At 37.6% G+C, this 18417-nt stretch overlaps 2 protein-coding genes across 2 annotated transcripts; one reads left to right on the plus strand and one right to left on the minus strand.

Annotated features, from left to right (window-relative positions):
- The first annotated feature begins 360 nt into the window (after window positions 1-360).
- Window positions 361-2722, plus strand: LOC108109362 (DNA-binding protein modulo). Its single transcript, XM_017217831.2, has 4 exons — window positions 361-730; window positions 980-1307; window positions 1379-2113; window positions 2178-2722. The coding sequence occupies exons 1-4, from the start codon at window positions 485-487 to the stop codon at window positions 2501-2503; spliced, it is 1635 nt and encodes a 544-aa protein (XP_017073320.1). The 5' UTR covers window positions 361-484; the 3' UTR covers window positions 2504-2722.
- Window positions 2723-3867: 1145 nt separating this feature from the next.
- On the minus strand, window positions 3868-17300 carry LOC108109361 (205 kDa microtubule-associated protein). The gene is made up of 2 exons (XM_017217829.2): window positions 15219-17300; window positions 3868-6982 (listed from the first exon to the last, which is right to left on the minus strand). The coding sequence occupies exons 1-2, from the start codon at window positions 16866-16868 to the stop codon at window positions 5024-5026; spliced, it is 3609 nt and encodes a 1202-aa protein (XP_017073318.2). The 5' UTR covers window positions 16869-17300; the 3' UTR covers window positions 3868-5023.
- Between the last annotated feature and the right edge of the window lie 1117 nt (window positions 17301-18417).

Here is an 18417-nt window from a genome sequence, read left to right on the forward strand (position 1 = left end):
TTAATATTGTATATATGTTTTCCTTTTGTCAATAACAGTAACAAGCGATTAAAGAGCAACACATTTAATAATCCCTTCTATTTAGCATTTATTTTGTGTTACTTAATATGAGAATATTTAGTTAAGTATTAAAATAATAGACAAATTCCACTAGCACATATTAATCACCAAGTTGAAAAAGGGTTATATATATTAAAAAAAAAAAAAAAAAAACTAAATACAATCAATAGTTTACATTATTCCGACTTCACATATATGTCAGTCAAATGTTAATGGAATTTGACTATTAATTCCGATGTTCTCTAAAAAATCGATTAAATCGTTCCTAACATCGATTTATTTTAGATTTAGTGTTTAGTTCACTAAGGTCACACTGTCCTTTTCTCCCTTTTCCACGTGCGTTTCATTTAACAAAACCACGCGTTGTTCAGTCTGTACCTGACTTTGTTTCGTTTTTGCCACCAAGACGTATTAACCTGCTAAAATGGCCCAAAAAAAAGCTGTAGCCGCTAAGAACAAGAAGGTCACGAACGGCGTAGTCAAGCATCCTGTCAAGCGGGGAGTAAATGCGCTAAAGGTACAGGAAGAGGAGAAACAGATCGCAGCTACCCAGTCGCCCTCCAAAAAGACCAGGAAGCAACCAGTGAAGGAAGTTCCACCGTCTAGCGAGGAAGAGTCCGACGCTGAGGAGCAGATCGACGATCAGGTTGAGGATGATAGCGACTCCGAGGTAAGCAACAGAAAAACGTGGTTTATTTCCGCCAGTGATGGCTCTACATGCCGATACAAGTTGAACTACACGTAAATATATGTGTACATATGAACATTTTTCGGTAAACTATATGGGTAGTTAAACTAATTATTTTAAATATATGCCTTTATTCCTTTACTGCTTATTAAAGATTCCACTATACCACGTGTTTTTGAGATACAAAGACATATTTTGTTTACAATAATATAAAAACGATACATATTCCAGGCAGAAGACGCAGCTGATTTAATTGATGATGAGGCTGAGGAAGATGAAGATGAGAATAGTGACGAAGAGGAAGATGATGATGACGAGAAGGTGGAGCTAGGAGAGGTTTCAAAGACATCAGACGCGGGGGAGGAAGAAGACTCCGACGATGACGATGAAGCGCCTGTAGAGGAGCCTGTTTCCAAGAAAGGCAAGGAAAGTAAGAAACCCGGGGAATCCAACTCTGAAGGATTAAAAGAAAAGAGCGGAATTCCTAAAGTCTCCGTTGGTAGGATTCCCATAGGAACGCCAAAAAATCAGATCGTCTATGCCGCGAACTTACCAAATGGTAATTTATTTTTTTGTTATTTAATCTTAACTTTTGTTGATACAAAATATATGAATTTATTTTATTACCAGAATACAAACACAAGGATGTGGTCACCCTTTTCGCCAAGTTCGGACCGATCTATGCAGTGCACCGTATCACTAATAAGTTGGGTTCCAATTCAGTCATTGTGGCCTTTGATACGCCGGCTGGAGCAGAAGCCGCTTTGCAAGCCAAGCCTAAGGCGCTGACTCTTGGAGAAAATGTTTTGACCGTATCTCAGGCGAAGGACAAGGAAGCTTTAAATGATCGCACAGTTGTGGTTGCCCTGTTTGGACCAAATGTCACCAAAGAGGATATCAAGAGCTTTGTCGAGAAAGTAGCTCCCGTGGAGGATGTAACTTTAACTGCTAACCGCCTTATCCCCAGAGCATTTGTACGTTTGGAGTCAGTAGATGATATTCCCAAAGTCCTAAAACTGCACAGCACCGAGCTCTTTTCTCGCTTTATTACGGTGCGACCTGTTTCGTTCAAGGCGCTGTCAAAGTCCAGTGAACTTACCCTGGTCGTCGAAAATGTAGGCAAGCACGAGTCTTACAGCTGCGATGCCTTGGAGAAGATATTCAAAAAATGTGGCGAATTGGACTATGTTGACGTTGTGTGCAGCAAGACAGTTTTAGCATTCGTCACATTCAAGCAGCCTGAAGGAGCTACAAAGGCTATTGCACAACTCCAAGGAAAGACTGTTAACAATGTGGAGCTAAAGCTGAAGCCCTATCATGTCAGTAGTTCGGGGAGGGCTATTCTAGTGACAAACTTGACATCAGGTGGGTTGCATATTCTAGATAAACATTTTGTTCTATTATACAAATAATTTTATTTTGCTTGTAGATACTACTGAAGCTGACCTCAGGCAACTGTTTACCAAGAGCGGCGAAATCGAGAGTATCCAGATGTTGGGCATTAAGGCCGTAATAAAGTTCACAACTGATGAAGGCTTCTGTAAATCATTCTTGGCCAACGAAACTATCGTCAACCGCGTACCTATTTTTATCGAGCCCAACTCTCTGCTGAAGCACAGATTAATGAAAAGACGCACTGCAAAAAGCCACGCCCCCGGAAAGTTCCAGAAGAACAAATTTGGCCAAAAACCTTTTAATAAGCGTCCGTCACATGAAAATGGGGGCAATCCGTTTATAAAAAGGGCAAAGTTTTAGAGCTGAAAACCTTAAAAGATTTAGTCTTAAGATTTGCAGTACCATAAATTTGGTTACAATCATTTACTCCATGCCGCCAGATGCCATGGATTTAGTCGATAAGATCTACTCCCACAAATTTGGTCTGGAAAAATTCCAGTCGTATTTTAAAGAGATGTTGACTATAATAAACATCAAACTTAAAACTAAATAAAAAGAGCCTAAACTAAACATTGAAAATCGTTGCTGCTGTTTATTGACCTTAAATCTGACTGGCCTTTAGACTGCTGTCATACGGGCCAGACAAGTTTACAAAGACAGTCAAGAAACATATGTTTTTAAACATATTTGACAAATCCTATTTTTGTTTAACACTATTCTATTTTATAGTTTAAAATATTGTTTTTAATTTCCTTCTTTATTACAGAAATGAAATTGTTATAAATAGAGCACTCACTGAAAAAAAAATGAACTTTAGGATTGCGACTGCACCTAAAATTAAGAAAACAAGATATTTTTGTAATCCGATCCCCTAAATAAAATCACCTTATTTTAAATTCATTATGAAATTGATTTTTGTATTTAACATTCATTAGTTATACACTTCTTGTAGTATTTTTCCCTAATTTTTTTTTGATGCGTGATATTAGTTTATCGTTTGGTATAGATAGATATTTATTGTTTATATAAAATTTGTTTTTGTATATTTGTTATAGAAGTCATTTTGGTTAGTACAATTAGGTTCAGTAATTGTTTTAAAGAGTCGTGTGTATATTTAAATATTGTTCCCTTGACTAAATGCAACGGGAAGTAAGTATTCGCCAGCAGATCCATAGGCCCTAAGGCAGTGTAGGTTTTAAATCGCCTATCAGTCTGTTCATAATAATGATTGGGATCGAGTTGTGAATTTGGCAATTCATGTAAACTAATCGTGGTCGAGAAGTTTTCTGTCCCTTCCCATGGCTGCTGTTTTGTTTTTGTTGGCTACATCTAGTCTTAATGTCTCATGTTGCTTTCGACGTAATAACTTAGTTATAAAACGTAATTATCATAATTTAGCTTAGATAGAAAATCACTTATAATAAGGCAAATTAATCTGAAGGGCACTGAGGCGGGTGGTTAGCAAAACAATAATGCAAATCAATCAACTTTCTAAACTAGACAAGTACATCAGTAAGACGTGTACTCTGGGACTGATGTACATATTTATACGGTTTATACATAAAAGACATATTCAGCAATTGAACCTTTATGTGCAAATCCTTTCCTTTCGTGTCGCAGTCATTTTACACAATATTATAATCGTCAAATTACACAATATTATAGTCGTCAAATCAATATATGAAATAATACGAAAATTAAAGAATAATAAAACAACTGAAAAGTATCTTTTGTTTTTAATGTTTTTTTGTTCATTTTGTTTTAATTGGTAATATCGTTTTAACCATACATATGAGTAGTGGGGTGCTGGAGTTACATTCAATGTTAATGCATTTTAAGTCTGTTTTTTCTATTCCTGCAAATTTAACAAATTAAAACATGGTCGTACAGTATGATCCTGTTTCCAATAAGTATGATGACTTTTTTGACAAATTAAAAAATGTTTAAATTGTATTCCTCAAATTAAAGTATAACACTGGGTTTTTTAAACTAATAAATTTAGTGCTGGGATTCATATATTTTTTAAACTCAATTATAATGTTTTCAGCATTGTTCAAAAATAAAACTTGTATAACACAAGTTAATTGTCTGAGCTTTAAATCTGAAAGAGTGCGGTGCTGGTAAGACAATTAAAACACATAAATTCTTAATTATTTTTTTAGATTATTACTTTTTAGTGGTTAACAGTCTACGTTTTCATCTGCTCAAATTACGTTACGTTTTGTTGGATTAGTTTCGTTCGAGTTTTTAATTCGTTTTCAATTTTCAGTATATACGTGTTAGTATGCTCACTAAAAGCTACAGTTAAACTTGGACTTTAATTCCTCTTCTGTTTCTTGCTACACGCAAACTATTTAATTTGGATACTTTTTTGGGTTACGTTTTTTAACCATTTCTTAATTGTTTTCAATCGTGTTAAATGACAATGGTAATTTCTTGAGTTCTTCAACACCGCTTTTGTCCATGGGTTGAAAAAGTTGTATAAAATTTCTTTTAGCACATGAGCAAGAACTAACAGAGGGTGAGGAACAATTAATAAATAAAACATCTTAAATCTTAAATAAAACGGAGCACTTGGTGATATTGATCTTTCGTTTTCTTCACAAATTAGCACAAACAATATTTTGCTCTGACGCCATTTCAATAAAATACATTATTAGACAGTAATACAAGGCAAAAAATCAAAGACGTAGTCGAATATAAATAAATTCAATGAGTAGTAATTCATAATTTTGTTAGCAGTATACTGATTCAATCTTTCCTTTATGATTTATTTGATCGCAACTCCTTTTTCTGTTCGCGCTAAATACTTTTGCTTAATATGATTTATAATATTGGTAAAGTAGTTTTAGCTCTGTGCCTTGGAATCTGAGATGTACTTTAAATATCCAATAGGGCCGCTTCACCATTTTGGGGAGGGTCAACTTGATCCTGAAACTGTTGTTCGTGAATCGGCTGGACCACCTCCACATCGTAAAGCCCGTTTCCATTGTGCTTTCCGGCATCCTCCGCGTTAATCCGACCATTGTTCGTTGAAGTAGTTTCGATTCGAGGTGTTGTTCCTGCTTCCTTGCTTAAAGTGGATCCCTTTAGGGGTGTAGATTTTCGTGCTTTTAAGCCAGCTGGCGATGGTTTGGTTGTTGCGGTTTCTTTGGGTTTCGGTGTCAGCGGTTTAAAGGCTGCTTTGACTGGCGATGCCTTTGAAGGCGATGACTTCCTTATATTCGTTGTGGTTGTTGCAGATGAGTTACTAGGAACTAGCTGCCGTCGAGTTGTGCTCCCATTGCTAATAGTTGAGTTTACCGAGTGGGTAAACTTTGGAGCCGGGCGTGCTGTGAATGTCTTTGTGATCGTTGTGGTTGTAGTGGTGGTATTGGCAGAGTTGGAGACGGTGCTCTTGCCCACTCCATTGGCTGTCGGCTTCGTAGGACTGCGAGATGAAATAGAAGTGGTATTTGTGCTTGGCACCTTGCGCACACTGGTAGTGGAAGTTGTGCTGCGCGGCGATAATGCTTTTGGCTTGGCTGGGGCCGTCGCAGTGACCGCCAGACGTGCCTTGTTCGAAGCAGCGCTGCTAGGAGCCGATCCCGTTCCGGATGTATTTGGTACCGGTCTGCGAGCTGATGAGCTAACTCCAGTCCCTGATCCTACCCCACTTGTAGCTGGCTTGCGAGCTGTGGTACTAGCCAAAGGACGAGCGGATGCTCGGGTTCCAGATGCAGTTCCCAATGCAGTTCCACTTGCAGTCGGCTTACTAGCTACGGCCTTGGCCCCCGATGACGTCTTGCTTACAGGAGCTGTGACTGCTCGTGTGCTGCTTAACTTGGGGGCAGGTTTCGCTGCAGATGCTGCATTGCTGCTTAGAATTTTCCGAGTGGTTGCTGTTGGCTGCGTTGAATTCGAAGGTTTAGTGGCTGTACTTGTGGCTTTGTTTGCAACGGGAGCGGTGCGTGGGCGACCAGCAGTCGAGCTAACAGTGGTCGTTTTATTTGCAGAGGCTACTGGTTTAGGTCTAGCACCTCCGGCAATAGCACCTGCTTTAGCCGCTGAGTTGGATTTGGATGCGATAACCACAGGTGCAGCAACAGAAAGTACTTCGGCAACAGGAACCAAAGAATCATCTTCTTTTTTTGTTTCTGGAACAGCATTTACCAATGGCTCTACGATCTGAGAAATAATTAATTTCTGTGTAGCAACATTTAATGTCTCCTCTACATCATCAGACATGAGTGACTCCCCTGGAGCATCAGACATGAGTGGCTCCCCTGGAGCATCAGACTGGAGTTGCTCCGATAAAGCAGCAGACATCACTTGTTCCTCTGGAGCAGTAAAAATCACTTGCTCCTCTGGAGCAGTAAAAATCACTTGCTCCTCTGGAGCAGTAAAAATCACTTGCTCCTCTGAAGAACCAGGTTGCTCATTTAAGGGAACAAAGTCTTTCGTTTCAGTGGCAACGTCTTCCCGGGAAACAAAGTCTCCGATAGTATGCACCACTTCATTCTTTGGAACAGAAATATGTTCCTCCTCGGAAACAAAATTTTTAAGAGAAATTTCATCATTCTTTTGCTCCTTATCACCTAAAGCGAAGTGCTCGGAGGACGCATTAGGCTTGCCAAAGTACTGATCCACATCTAGTTCCTCGTGCAACTCCAGTTCATCAAGGCTGGCGGCCAGTGCTTCCTGATGTATAGGTGTAGACTCCTCTTCCACATGCTTCTCCGCCAGGTGTGCTGGCGTGAAAGGCTGGGCAAAAGGATTAATACCTTGTGGTACAGGCGATATTTCTTGATTTTGAGCTTCAGAGCCGGAAGCTACATTTAAAGCAGCGTACTCTTCCATCTGAAAAACAAAGTAATTGTGTAGGATTAATAACTTCTGATAAATCAATAAGTGGAAAGAGCAATGACACGTTAACATCATATAGTACATTGGAAACAGTTCCTAAATTAAGGGGTTGATGGATCATACTGTCTCAAAAGAGCCTGTGATCCTAAAATTGTATGGTACCGGAAACGCTTTCTTCACCCTTTTTACATTGATTCCAATTGGTAAATTATATATTTGTACTCTATAAGAGCTTTAAATCTGATCGTGAACATTAAGGGAAAACTATTTGGAGTGTTGCTAACATGCTGCCTTCTGCTTCAAAAATGTAAGATTACTCACTCAGACATCGTCTACGCTTTATTGCGTTGGTTGACACGCACATTCACACACACTTATTACTTAACAAAAAATGTATTGCAATGACATCAGCGCACCAGCGAAAGCTTAACTCGTGAAAGTGAGATAGCAATAAGTAGCAAGACAGCAGAAGCAAGCCTGCCTTAATATAGATGGGATTAGGTAAAAACGTATATTTTATTTGAACTCAAATTAAAATGATTTTTTTTTTAATTTCTCAATATTTTTCTAACAAGGTTAAAATAACAAATATTAGTACAGTGGAAAGGGAAAAGCCACGATTTTCACAAAAATTTGCATTTGTTTTATATATAGGCTAATTTAAAAGTCGATATCAAACCGACTGCAAAAAATGAAAATATGAACATTACTTTACGATTATCCGGTACAGTCCCAACAAGAAAGAAGAACATGAGAAAATGAAAAAGAAGCGGATGAGAAAGGCGTTAGTTTTGGACTCTGCCATCACAGGTGTCGGCGAAATGGGATGGTAGAAAGGGACGGGCCGGAAAGTGAATGTAGCGTTAACATTTTTCCGGCACTTTTCCTATATCACGCCTAGACTGCCTTTAAACACCAAAGGCAGCGTGCGCAGAAACTCTTCAAATGTCATTGACCAGTAAATGCCACCAGCAGGGGCTATTTGCCATCGGTCGTTCTCAGCTCCACTTTCCCAGTTTCCCATACGAATTCTCAATTCCCTGTTGCTAGTTGCCCACTTTTAGCCCTCTTGCTTAATGCAAAACAGAGAAAGCAGTTTGTTTAAAATTTAATGTACAATATCGCTGGTTATCTTTTAATGGCTCTATCCTTTGGCGAAACGGGTATAATTCTACAGTATTAAGACAAGCCAAGCTGGCTTAGTATCTTTGTCTGCCATTGAGAAGCTTTCCTTTTAGACTTATTTAAAATCTTTAAGCATGCAGATTCCAGTGACCGATATTCTGTACTACAATTCTGTAAAACACGATTAAAATTGGAATATAATTATTTTGCCTATCACACTACTTGGGTTGTAAAAACATACTCCGCTCTAGGACAACGAAACACGGAACTTCATCCAAGAGTTCATTCTTATTTTATTATTAATTTAAGGCGTAAATAGACGAAAGAAAAAGGCTATATTTTTTATATTTTCCCCTGGTGTAGTATAGTTTGTTTTGGCCTGCACTACGTACTCTCGACTTGGACTGTTACTCAAGCGTAATGGGGTTAAAAGTGAGCTGAAGCGAATAAGACCAAAAGGTAAAAATATACAAAACTGGGTTTAGTCAGAGCTCTTTTGGATTGCTTAAGGTATGTATTAGATACTGACCATGACTCATCGTGAAATTTGAAATAATTATCAAAAATGACGCAATTTGGTAAAATAAAATAACCAAATGCGACTAGCACGTCTGTCCCTCGCGTCCACAGTTATTTTTGGTCGATTATTTTTTGGAATTTTATCAGTTCAAATCTTAAGTTAGCAGCTTATAGTAAAATCGACGGTAGAATACTTTATTGTTAGGATTTTCGCGCATTCTTTTTAATAAAAATACTAGAACGATTTAATAATATAAATCTTGACAAACTTTTACACAACCTGGCGATCACAGTAACAAAAAATGATAATTTTACTTTAATAGGGGTTATTTTACAGTTCTATACCTATTTAGATACCGTAATTATAGGTAGTTGCAATTTTCAAATATTTCTTTGATACTTCTACAATACGCTGTAACCCAGTAAAAAAATGTAAAGTAAAACATTATTTCAGATTTTAAAGTGTGACTAGCATAGAAAAGGGGGAAGCTCCAAAAAATAGCAAAAGAACGCCACGATGACATCAACAATTTTAACTGGCGACCAACACTCATTTCAATTTTTTCTTATGTTAATTGTGAATGGTGCGCTGGAAATGAGGAAATTGCACGAAAGCTCACAAAAAGAGGCCGAGAGAAACGGCGGGGAGACATACATAAATCACACATGAAAGACAACAAAACACAAATATTTAGATAAACTTATGGAATGCATGAAAAAAATTAAACAAATTCACATTCTAACAAAATATAAATCGAAGGGTACCAACTAAGAAGAAACAACGGTCTTTAACCACAAGACCCGTCACGTATCCCCTACATATAAATCATCGTCAAGTAAATTATTCAATTCAAGAAAGTAGTAGTTGAAATTACTAGCCAAGTCTCAGTCGTCCACATTTTAAGAAATCAATATAGACATGGCTCGTTAAATATCTAAAAGGGCAATGAGTAAGATAGGAATTAGGCAAGACAGATAGCCGGAGTGCCCAAAAACGGAATGCAATTGTCAGCCGCTTACTGCTTTTGGCAAGCACACGCACACTTTTAAAAGCAAAGTCGCAAAAAAAAAAAAACGATAACGGCGATGAAACAGTCTAGGATCACCTTATATGACTCTAAATTTAAATTAGAACTTGAAGATGCCCAAGAAAAAGAAGCCACCCTTTGGTGACAGATATGAAAACTTTAACAGAAAATAATAAAATAAGATTTTTTAATTCGGCTTTCTTAGATTTATAGACCTTTGGAACGGGCAACGCCCATTGATAGTTGAAAGTTCCCTCGAACACCACTGCCAAATAAAGTGAGAAAGACCCCTCCCAATGTTATTGGATCCACGAATATGTACATATATGTGTATGTAAATATTGTATTTGCGGATGTAGGGACGAGTGTTCTTGTCGGCTTTGTAATTTCTATTTTTAAATTAGCCAAAAATGTTGACAATTCGGAAATAATCGAAATTACGGAAGCACAGAACATTCACACTGTGAGTAATGGTGCTTCCTTATATAAAGTAAAGAGTGACATCATTTTTTTTATATATATTATAATTGTCTATTAAGGATACTTTTTATTTTTAAATCTTTAACGGAACTAACAACTTAGGTTATACAAATTCACGTTTCTTAAACATAATTTGGTTAATTTTTGTTTTAATGAAAAAATAGTGTTTCATCTAAGTTAATCAAAACTTGTATAAACGCTAATTATTATCGCTTCAAGAATAAAGATAAGATATATGAAAAACAAAATCTAGAATGTCTAGGAACAAGCTCATCGAGTTCAAACAATTCAATTAAATCACCCCTCATTCTAAGCCTGGTTACTGACGCTGTGTTTTTTATGAGCAAAATTGGGTTTGCCCGTATGCCATATGCCAAGCGCAATGCAACTGTAGCAATAAACGAAATATCATATAATTTATCTTCCATCGCGATGAACAGTTATATTCGTATTCATTAAGTTCATTAACAAAATCTTAATTTCTTTTAAAATTTCTCCAAAATTAACCACCAGGACGAATCATTTGTATTTTCAAGTAAAGATAATACTCCTGCAGGGTAAGAAATATAAAAACATAACAATCCTAAAGTTATTCGGACGCCATCCAAAAAACAGCGTTTGACTGAGCGTACTGGGACTTAATGAATAACAGTACAGTTGAGATATAAATAATAAAAAACGAACAACCAAACCAACGAAGAAAAGTTAAATGAAAACGAAAAAATACTAGACACAGCGCAAATTGTGTAGGAAAACCGGCTTACGGCCATGGCAAATTTTCGCAATTTAGTCAAGAAAAAACTTGGGGAAAAAGTAAAGAAAAGAAGATTGTCTGATAAATAGGGAGAGGATAGAGATTAAGGAAAGACAGAAGAACCAAAAAAGTTTTGCCAATTCATGTTGCTATGTAGTCATGCCCTGATGATGAAGTTGGACTGTGTGAAAAACCGTGCAGCAACAACAATGGCTCGAATCCGAACGGAAAACATTACTGTGAAACTAGTTCACCAATTTAAATATTTATATTAAAATTTGTCAATGGTTGATACCTCTCTCTTGGCTCGCTCCAACTAATTCTTATAATTTTTGTAACGAATTTTAAAGAGAACGTTTCCAATCTTACTCTACGAGTTAGGAGTAAGACACAGCATTTTAAGCTACATTTACTACGAAATAAAAACGGAAGAAAACGCCGACACGAAAGATAGTTAACAGTACTATTCATCTAGATTTTCTATCCTCTCTCATTTTTTTTTTGTTTTCTTTGCTTTTTCTTTTGTGAAAGTATACAGCAAGCACAAACATAAACCGAAAACTTACAATTACAATAGGAAAGAGGCAAAGCAATACATATAGAAGGTAACCGCACTGCAGTCGGATAAACACGTTAGAACGGAGCCGAAGCCATGAAATTGACTGGCTTTCTTGGCCAACTTAAATTTGAAGTCCGACCATAAAACGAAAAACTCAAAGGAAAGACCCCCTATTAACAATAAAAACGGTAAGCTGCACGATGAATAAAAGAGTAAAAGAAAATAGGAGTCAAACCAGCAAATTCATAATAGAGCAAAATATGAGATACAAAAAGAATGAACAACTAGCAGGCAGCTATGTTATGTACAAGCCAAAAAAAATTTAATGGCGCAAATGGTAATAAAACACCTGGCTAAGTTTGTTAGTAGCTCACGAACATTGGTTTGGAAATTGAAAAAAAAAAGTGGCAAACAGTCCGTTGCAAAACGAACAAGAGTAACACTCTGGCGAGTTGTTATTCATTTTATGAGTTCTTTACCATTGGCTCCAAGACCTAGACATATTTCAAGGCGAGGCAAAAAGCTCTTGCCAATGCCCCCAGCTTTTTGCTTTGTAAAGAATCGGGGCCCTATAAAGGATAAAAATGCTTCTGTTAAAGGTAAGAAGGGCTGGGTTAAAAGTCCCAGTTATTTGATTATTTACGTTTATTCGACATCTTTCCACTGCTATATCTACACTGATATGTTAGCCAAGCTTAAGTCTTGCGAATAATTCCTGAAGAGAAGCAGATGCTTAAAGTTATTCTTTGGCCCCACCCAGGCCTGTCATGTAATGAACTTTCCTTTTTTTTTTTGGTAAGGCCACGAATAAACTCTATTTTTATGCCAGGAGAGAAGACGACATATGCCATGAGTTGTCATCCCCCGCAATCCAGATCTCCCTGCATCCATCTCGGAAATCATCTATCCAAGCGCTGCATGGGCCAAATTTAGCCACAAATATATAGCGTCATCTTGTCTCCCTTTTTTCTTCAAAATTATTTTGTACACTCAAATTGCTGAGAGGAGTGTACGAAATGCTATTGAACTTGGCAGAGGATTTTTGCATTTTATAAATACACACTGACCAGGCGGCAAGAGATGAGGAACTACTGCAAATAAGCGCTGTATCTCCAAGTGTGCACAGCGCTTATAACGACGAGACTGTATACAGCTATGGTCATCAAAATACTTTTTTTTTAATTTTAATATATACTACTTGAAAATAGTTCTATGGGCAATATAAAGGATTCCAAAGTTCCTGAATGTATTTGAATATATCTTCTAAATATACATTTAAAAAACAATTTCAGTTTATGTTGCTATCACCACAACTGTACATGCTAAAAATTATATATGTGTATGTGAGCAGCAATGTAAATTTAGATAACGCACTCATAGTTCCCATAAGATATTATATCTGCAAGAAACAAGCAGAGGACCTCCTCGCGATAATGCTGAAAGCATTTTCTCTTGAACTCGAAATGTAAAACGGTAAAATGAATCGTCAAGTCTTATCCATACTTCTGAGTTCGCCGTGTCTGTTGTATTCGCAAGCGGTTTTCAAGTGGTCCCCAGCCGGCGTCTTTTTGCCAGTCCTCTCCATACAAACACAACCCACGCAGAGCAAAATTAGCCGCAGAGATATTACAGAAAATGTTCAACCAGTTTTTTACAGAAAAAGTACAAGATTTTTCCGAAATATGACCATGTTTTAAGATCAACCAGAATACCAAATATAAAACATGCATCCATAGATACTGTAGGTTTAATCCTATATGCTTAAATATACCTCTCCGGGCTGGGATCGACAGCCACGAATGCTGCACCTTCATCGGCCTTTCATCGGACACGCACGAATATCTATTAAGTAACAAAAACAACCAAATTGACCATCTTTGTGAGGATCTTCTGATCATTAACCTCATATTAGACAACTGCTCTGGACTAGCAAGCATTCGAGCCGACTTTTTTAGTCTCCACCTGTCTTTACAAACCCATCGCAATATAACATAAAGTAAACAATCTAAAGTATTAATATAATCAAAAACTAAAAATATAATAAATTTATACATCTAGAGTGATGTATAATATATATTATATATTATATATTTATTAATTTTGCAGAACTTAAACTAAATGAATTACAGCCAGAATTGAAGAAAATAAATATTTCTTTCAAGTGTTTTAAAAGTTTCAACCAGCACAAGCCTATAGCAACATTTGCAACTCTATGTTTTTTGTTACACACAGATTTACTCTGATTATCATTTTTTGGAGTCGTGAACAAATTTGCGCAGTTGGTATATTTCAGATTAGAGATAGGCGCCTTTGATAAGGTCAGATTTTAAATTGTAAACAGTAAATATAAGTGATGTAACAGAAACAAAGTGCGATTGGTGATTAAATGAAATTGCATTCGATTTTTAGCACTGATTTTTCTTAAAAATTTATTAATTCACGTCCAGAGAGGTATCTGTTTGCATGCGCGAAAATTAATTGCTTTGGAGATACCCAGCTAAGGGTTAAAACCAGTTTTCTTTGATATTGAACCCAGCTCAAGAGATTTCTTCTTCTTCTTTAGCAAAAGCAATGGCTTAATTGAGAAAAACAGATCATGAAGAACAAAAATCTTATAAAATTTAAACACATTCTGTTTTTTTTGCGTGTACATATAAGAGTGCATGACCCAATTAAGAGTCCAAAGTCATCTCTATCCACATTTTTCGATTTTTTCCACCCCCATCGTTTTCTAACCCACTGTATATGTAAATCTGTTCGCCTGTGCAATTGTTATTGTTGTTCTAATTATGAAAGCGTGTCTGTGTGTAAACGAGTGTGTGCATTGAAGCTGGAATTTGCAACGGAGCGAAAAGAGTCCAACTCTTGCAGAAGTTGGCAACGCCATTTCCATTTATTGTTATTGTTGCTAGTCATGCAGATTGCAGACGTTAAGAAAAAAAGGGGAAAGCTTTAGAGAGAGCCAAGTTTCATTAGAATGCATTGACCGCAGTCCAAAACAATTCAAAAAAGAAAACCAAAAATTGCAAAAGAAAAATCCGTATCAAAAATTTATAGTGTTTAAAGTTTTTTTAATTTTCTATATGGTTTACGAAAACCATCCTTTCAGTTAAGTAATTTATGGTAAATTGCAATTTTTAAGCATTAAGATCTATGCCAAACAAAATAAAACAAAAAATGTTTCGCGAATCTTACATTGATATGAAATCTACAATATTTACTTTAGCGGAACTACCTATTACTGCCATAGCTAGAAAACAAATACAATTTAACAAAAACAAACTACCCGATCAGAATCGCCTTTTATTTTTTTAACCAGCTCGGTAAACAAAGAAAACTCCACCCAGAAAAAGTCGGGTGCATACAACGAAGATGAATAATCGACTCCTGGCGATAGCACTTGCGTGTCCTTTAGGGTGTAAAACTTGAGTGGCAGTTAACTCGCAGCACAGTACAACCCACCCGAATGCAACGAACAAAAGGAGAGCAAAGAAAAGCTGCAATGTTGACGGTGACGCATGAGCGAGGAGCAAGAAGCAGAGAGAAAAAGGAGTATACCAACAAAATTAATGATTATTTTGTATGCCGGTGTCAAAAAAAAAATAGGCAAGGACAATATAAAACAGGAAAAGAATGAAGAAATTGAAGAAACAGAAGCCGAAAGAAAATTACTATCCACTCGAAGAAACTTTGGATTACAGAAATTTCTTGCATGACAGTAATTGTTATTTTTTATAGTTTTCTTATATTTCTTTTTTAGCTTACCTGTGGAAGAGCTCCGGCCGAAAAAGACTCCAAGAAATGGGATTCCTGATCGAGCTTGGGCTTCTCAACCAGCTCCTTGGTGTCCTCAACCAGATGCTTCTCTTCAGTAGAAGAAAGAGGTGAAGGTGTGATGTCCACTATTTCAGCTTGCTGGGACTCTAGCTCTAGTTTCTCCACACGCGAGTCTGACTCCGGGCTAAACTGTGGTGCACTTGTGTCAAGCAACAAACTCTGATCCGCAAAAAGTTCAGAGCTTTTCACTGGATAAGGTTCTGGCTCGTGCTCCGATGGTAGCGTCTCCTTAGAAGTATGTTCCAAGTAAAATGAAGCCTGCATTGGATCCTGATCAGCGTCACTCATGAACGATTGATGATGTTGCTCCTGCTGTACCTCCTCTTGAACCTGAAGCTCCTCAGTAGAAGGCGACTGCGAGATATGCTCTTTTTCTTCGACATGGAGCAGCTCCTTTTCATCGCCCGTCTGCATGGGCAGAGGTTGCACGGAATTCAGGATATCTTCAATAGAGGCATTGTGCTCGGCATAAATTGATTGCTTCATGATATCGGCGCCGGCGGGCAGCTGATCCAGTGACAAGTCCATATCAACACTGGTCTCCGGACCGTGATCCAGAACATTCGTTAATGCCGCTGACTCACAGGATTCTGCACCGTTCAACAGCTGCATATCCAGGTTTTTGGTGCCAAAAATGTCCGATTCCTGATCCAGTTCGTGTGGTCGCTTATTCGCCTCAGTATCGAACTCACGCTCATCGGGTACCGCAATTGTATCCATGTTGTCTCTGGCAGATCCTTTCCGTGGACTCTCCGCCACCAGGTCATCCAGGGGACCACCAAGCAGAATCTGGCGGGGTTGTAAATCGAGTATGGGATCATCCACAGTCCGAAGGGGAGATGACGGTTGGGAGCCATAGCTGGGTACAAAGGCCACAGCATTGGGATTAAGCTGGGAATGGTTATCCTCTAGCTCCCCGGCACAATCAAAGTTCTCCTTGTTGTCAAAGCTCGCTAATAGTTCTTGGGCTACTGGCTGGGATAATAGCACGACCTTCTCCTGATCTAATGGTGTGGGATTATTCTCGCTGAGACTGCTAGTTCCATAAGTAGTAGCCACGGAGCTTGGCTCGTCTTCATCTTCCTGGTGAGATTTCAGCTGCTCTAGTTGATCCTGTTCCGCCAATTGTTCTGCTACCTGCTGGCCCTGACCCACCACCTCGTCTGTGGAAGTGGTTGTGTTAGAATTAGTGGACAAATCGCCTTCGTTTTTTATTAATTCCACGTCCTCCTCGTCTAGATTTAGACCAGCGGCAGCACCGTGACCCAAGACTAAATCTCCAGAGTGCAGCCCTGGACCAAATCCATTGCCGGTTTCCGCTGCCAAAAGGAGCTGCTGCTGCTGTTCGTGCTTTTCGCTTTGCTGGACCTCGTGTATGTACTTCCACTCCTCGTCGCCTTCTCTGTCGTTATCCTTTATTTCCGATTTGGAGGGCGCGACGCCAGGAGCAGAGAGTTCGTCCGCTGTAGCGTCCGACAGTTGGAGATGGTGCTCACCGGCGTCACCGGTAATTTGCAGACTCTCGGCAAGGCGGTTCTGCAAATAGTTGTCAAACTGAGCGTCTTCGTGCTGTTCCATCCTGCGCGATATATCTGCAATAATGTATTCGCCCAATAGGTATTGGTGTAAGTGATGATTCAGCTTGCTCGTGATTCACACGCCACTGCGTTTTATTTCTCGATTTCTCGCTTTTTTGGCGTTCCTTTTTTGCAGATTCTCTCACTCACACATATACACTCGCTCTCGCAGCGAAAAAGAGACGCAAAGTAGGAGCGCAGAGAAAACGAATTTGTTTCTTGTCCTTCCTTCCACTTCCTTCGCTTAGCACTCAAATTCCAACTTATGTTGAAATTAACACAGCTCAAAGTCTGTTAACCTTTTTTTTGCTTCTCAACGCTCAAAGTTGCGGTTTATTAACTTCCGAGTTTTTTAGTTCAGCTTTGATTGCAGTTACTTTTAAATTGCTTGCCGACCGACTTTAGCGCACAACACAACCACCATCCAGACGATAAAACGAAACCAGTATGACCGCACTTGGTGTGTTTTAAAATACCATACATATCTATTAAAGCATCGATTGCACAACAAAAGTATCGATAACCCAAAGATTATTGTTCCGGATATCGATAACAGTTTACTAGATTAAAGTCTTTTTATACGGCGGTCTCACAAAAAATGCGGCGGTTAGTTTAAAATTGAAATATAAAATCAGAAAATTAAAGCCAAAAAACGGAATTGGGAAATTTTCGCCTTCCTTTCATAAACATCTTAAAGAAAAATCTCAAATTTGAACAGTAAAAGGTTAGAAATTACGTGACATATGGCATTTAATTTTATCACCATTTATCGCTTTGTGATGACCAAATTACTAATTTTTTGCGGAAAAACCAGTTGTTTTTTAAATTTTTATCATATATTTTTGAGAAATGTGTAACTCCACGGTTTATGTCATTTTATATTGTAAGCATTTATTTCTTTTTATAGACTAAAACTGGTATTTTGACGAATCATCAGGGTTATCCAATTTTCACTATATGTTTTTCAGAAAAATAGCTAAAAACTAATGTTTTCATATTTTATCGTCAATATTGCGCAATACCAAAAAGAAACACTACTGTTCGCCTATCAACACGAACTTTTGGAACTTTAAAAGAGGGAAGCAGTCAATCAATTTCATTATTTAGATCATTTGACTATTCGAAAAGTAGTAAACTTAGTTTTTTAATATTTTATAACTCCTAATGTCTCATAATCTCATGGGCTTGTAATTGAACTAATAATAACTAATATTGCTATTACAAATATAGTTGTATTAAAAAGCGTGTTAGGGTTAAACTCGAAAACTTTAAAAGCAATATAAAAATATTATTACCAAAATGTAGATTGACAAGTTTAAAATGGTAATTTTTTTGTTTTTACATATTACATTTAAATAATTTTATACAAAAGTTTTGGCGTTAAAGCCCTAAGCGTCGCTGTCTATAACGTAATTTGCGTTGTAGGCGACGTCGAATCAAAAAAACATTACCCGCTGCACCCTTAATATGTACATATATATGTATGATATACCTACATAAGGTGCCGTTCTTCGTTTCAATCCATTGTTACTTTTTGCATTTTTTCATTT

The sequence above is a fragment of the Drosophila eugracilis genome, unplaced genomic scaffold (genome assembly GCF_018153835.1).
Source record: "Drosophila eugracilis isolate 14026-0451.02 unplaced genomic scaffold, ASM1815383v1 contig_1101, whole genome shotgun sequence".
In the NCBI taxonomy this organism is placed as follows: domain Eukaryota; kingdom Metazoa; phylum Arthropoda; class Insecta; order Diptera; family Drosophilidae; genus Drosophila; species Drosophila eugracilis.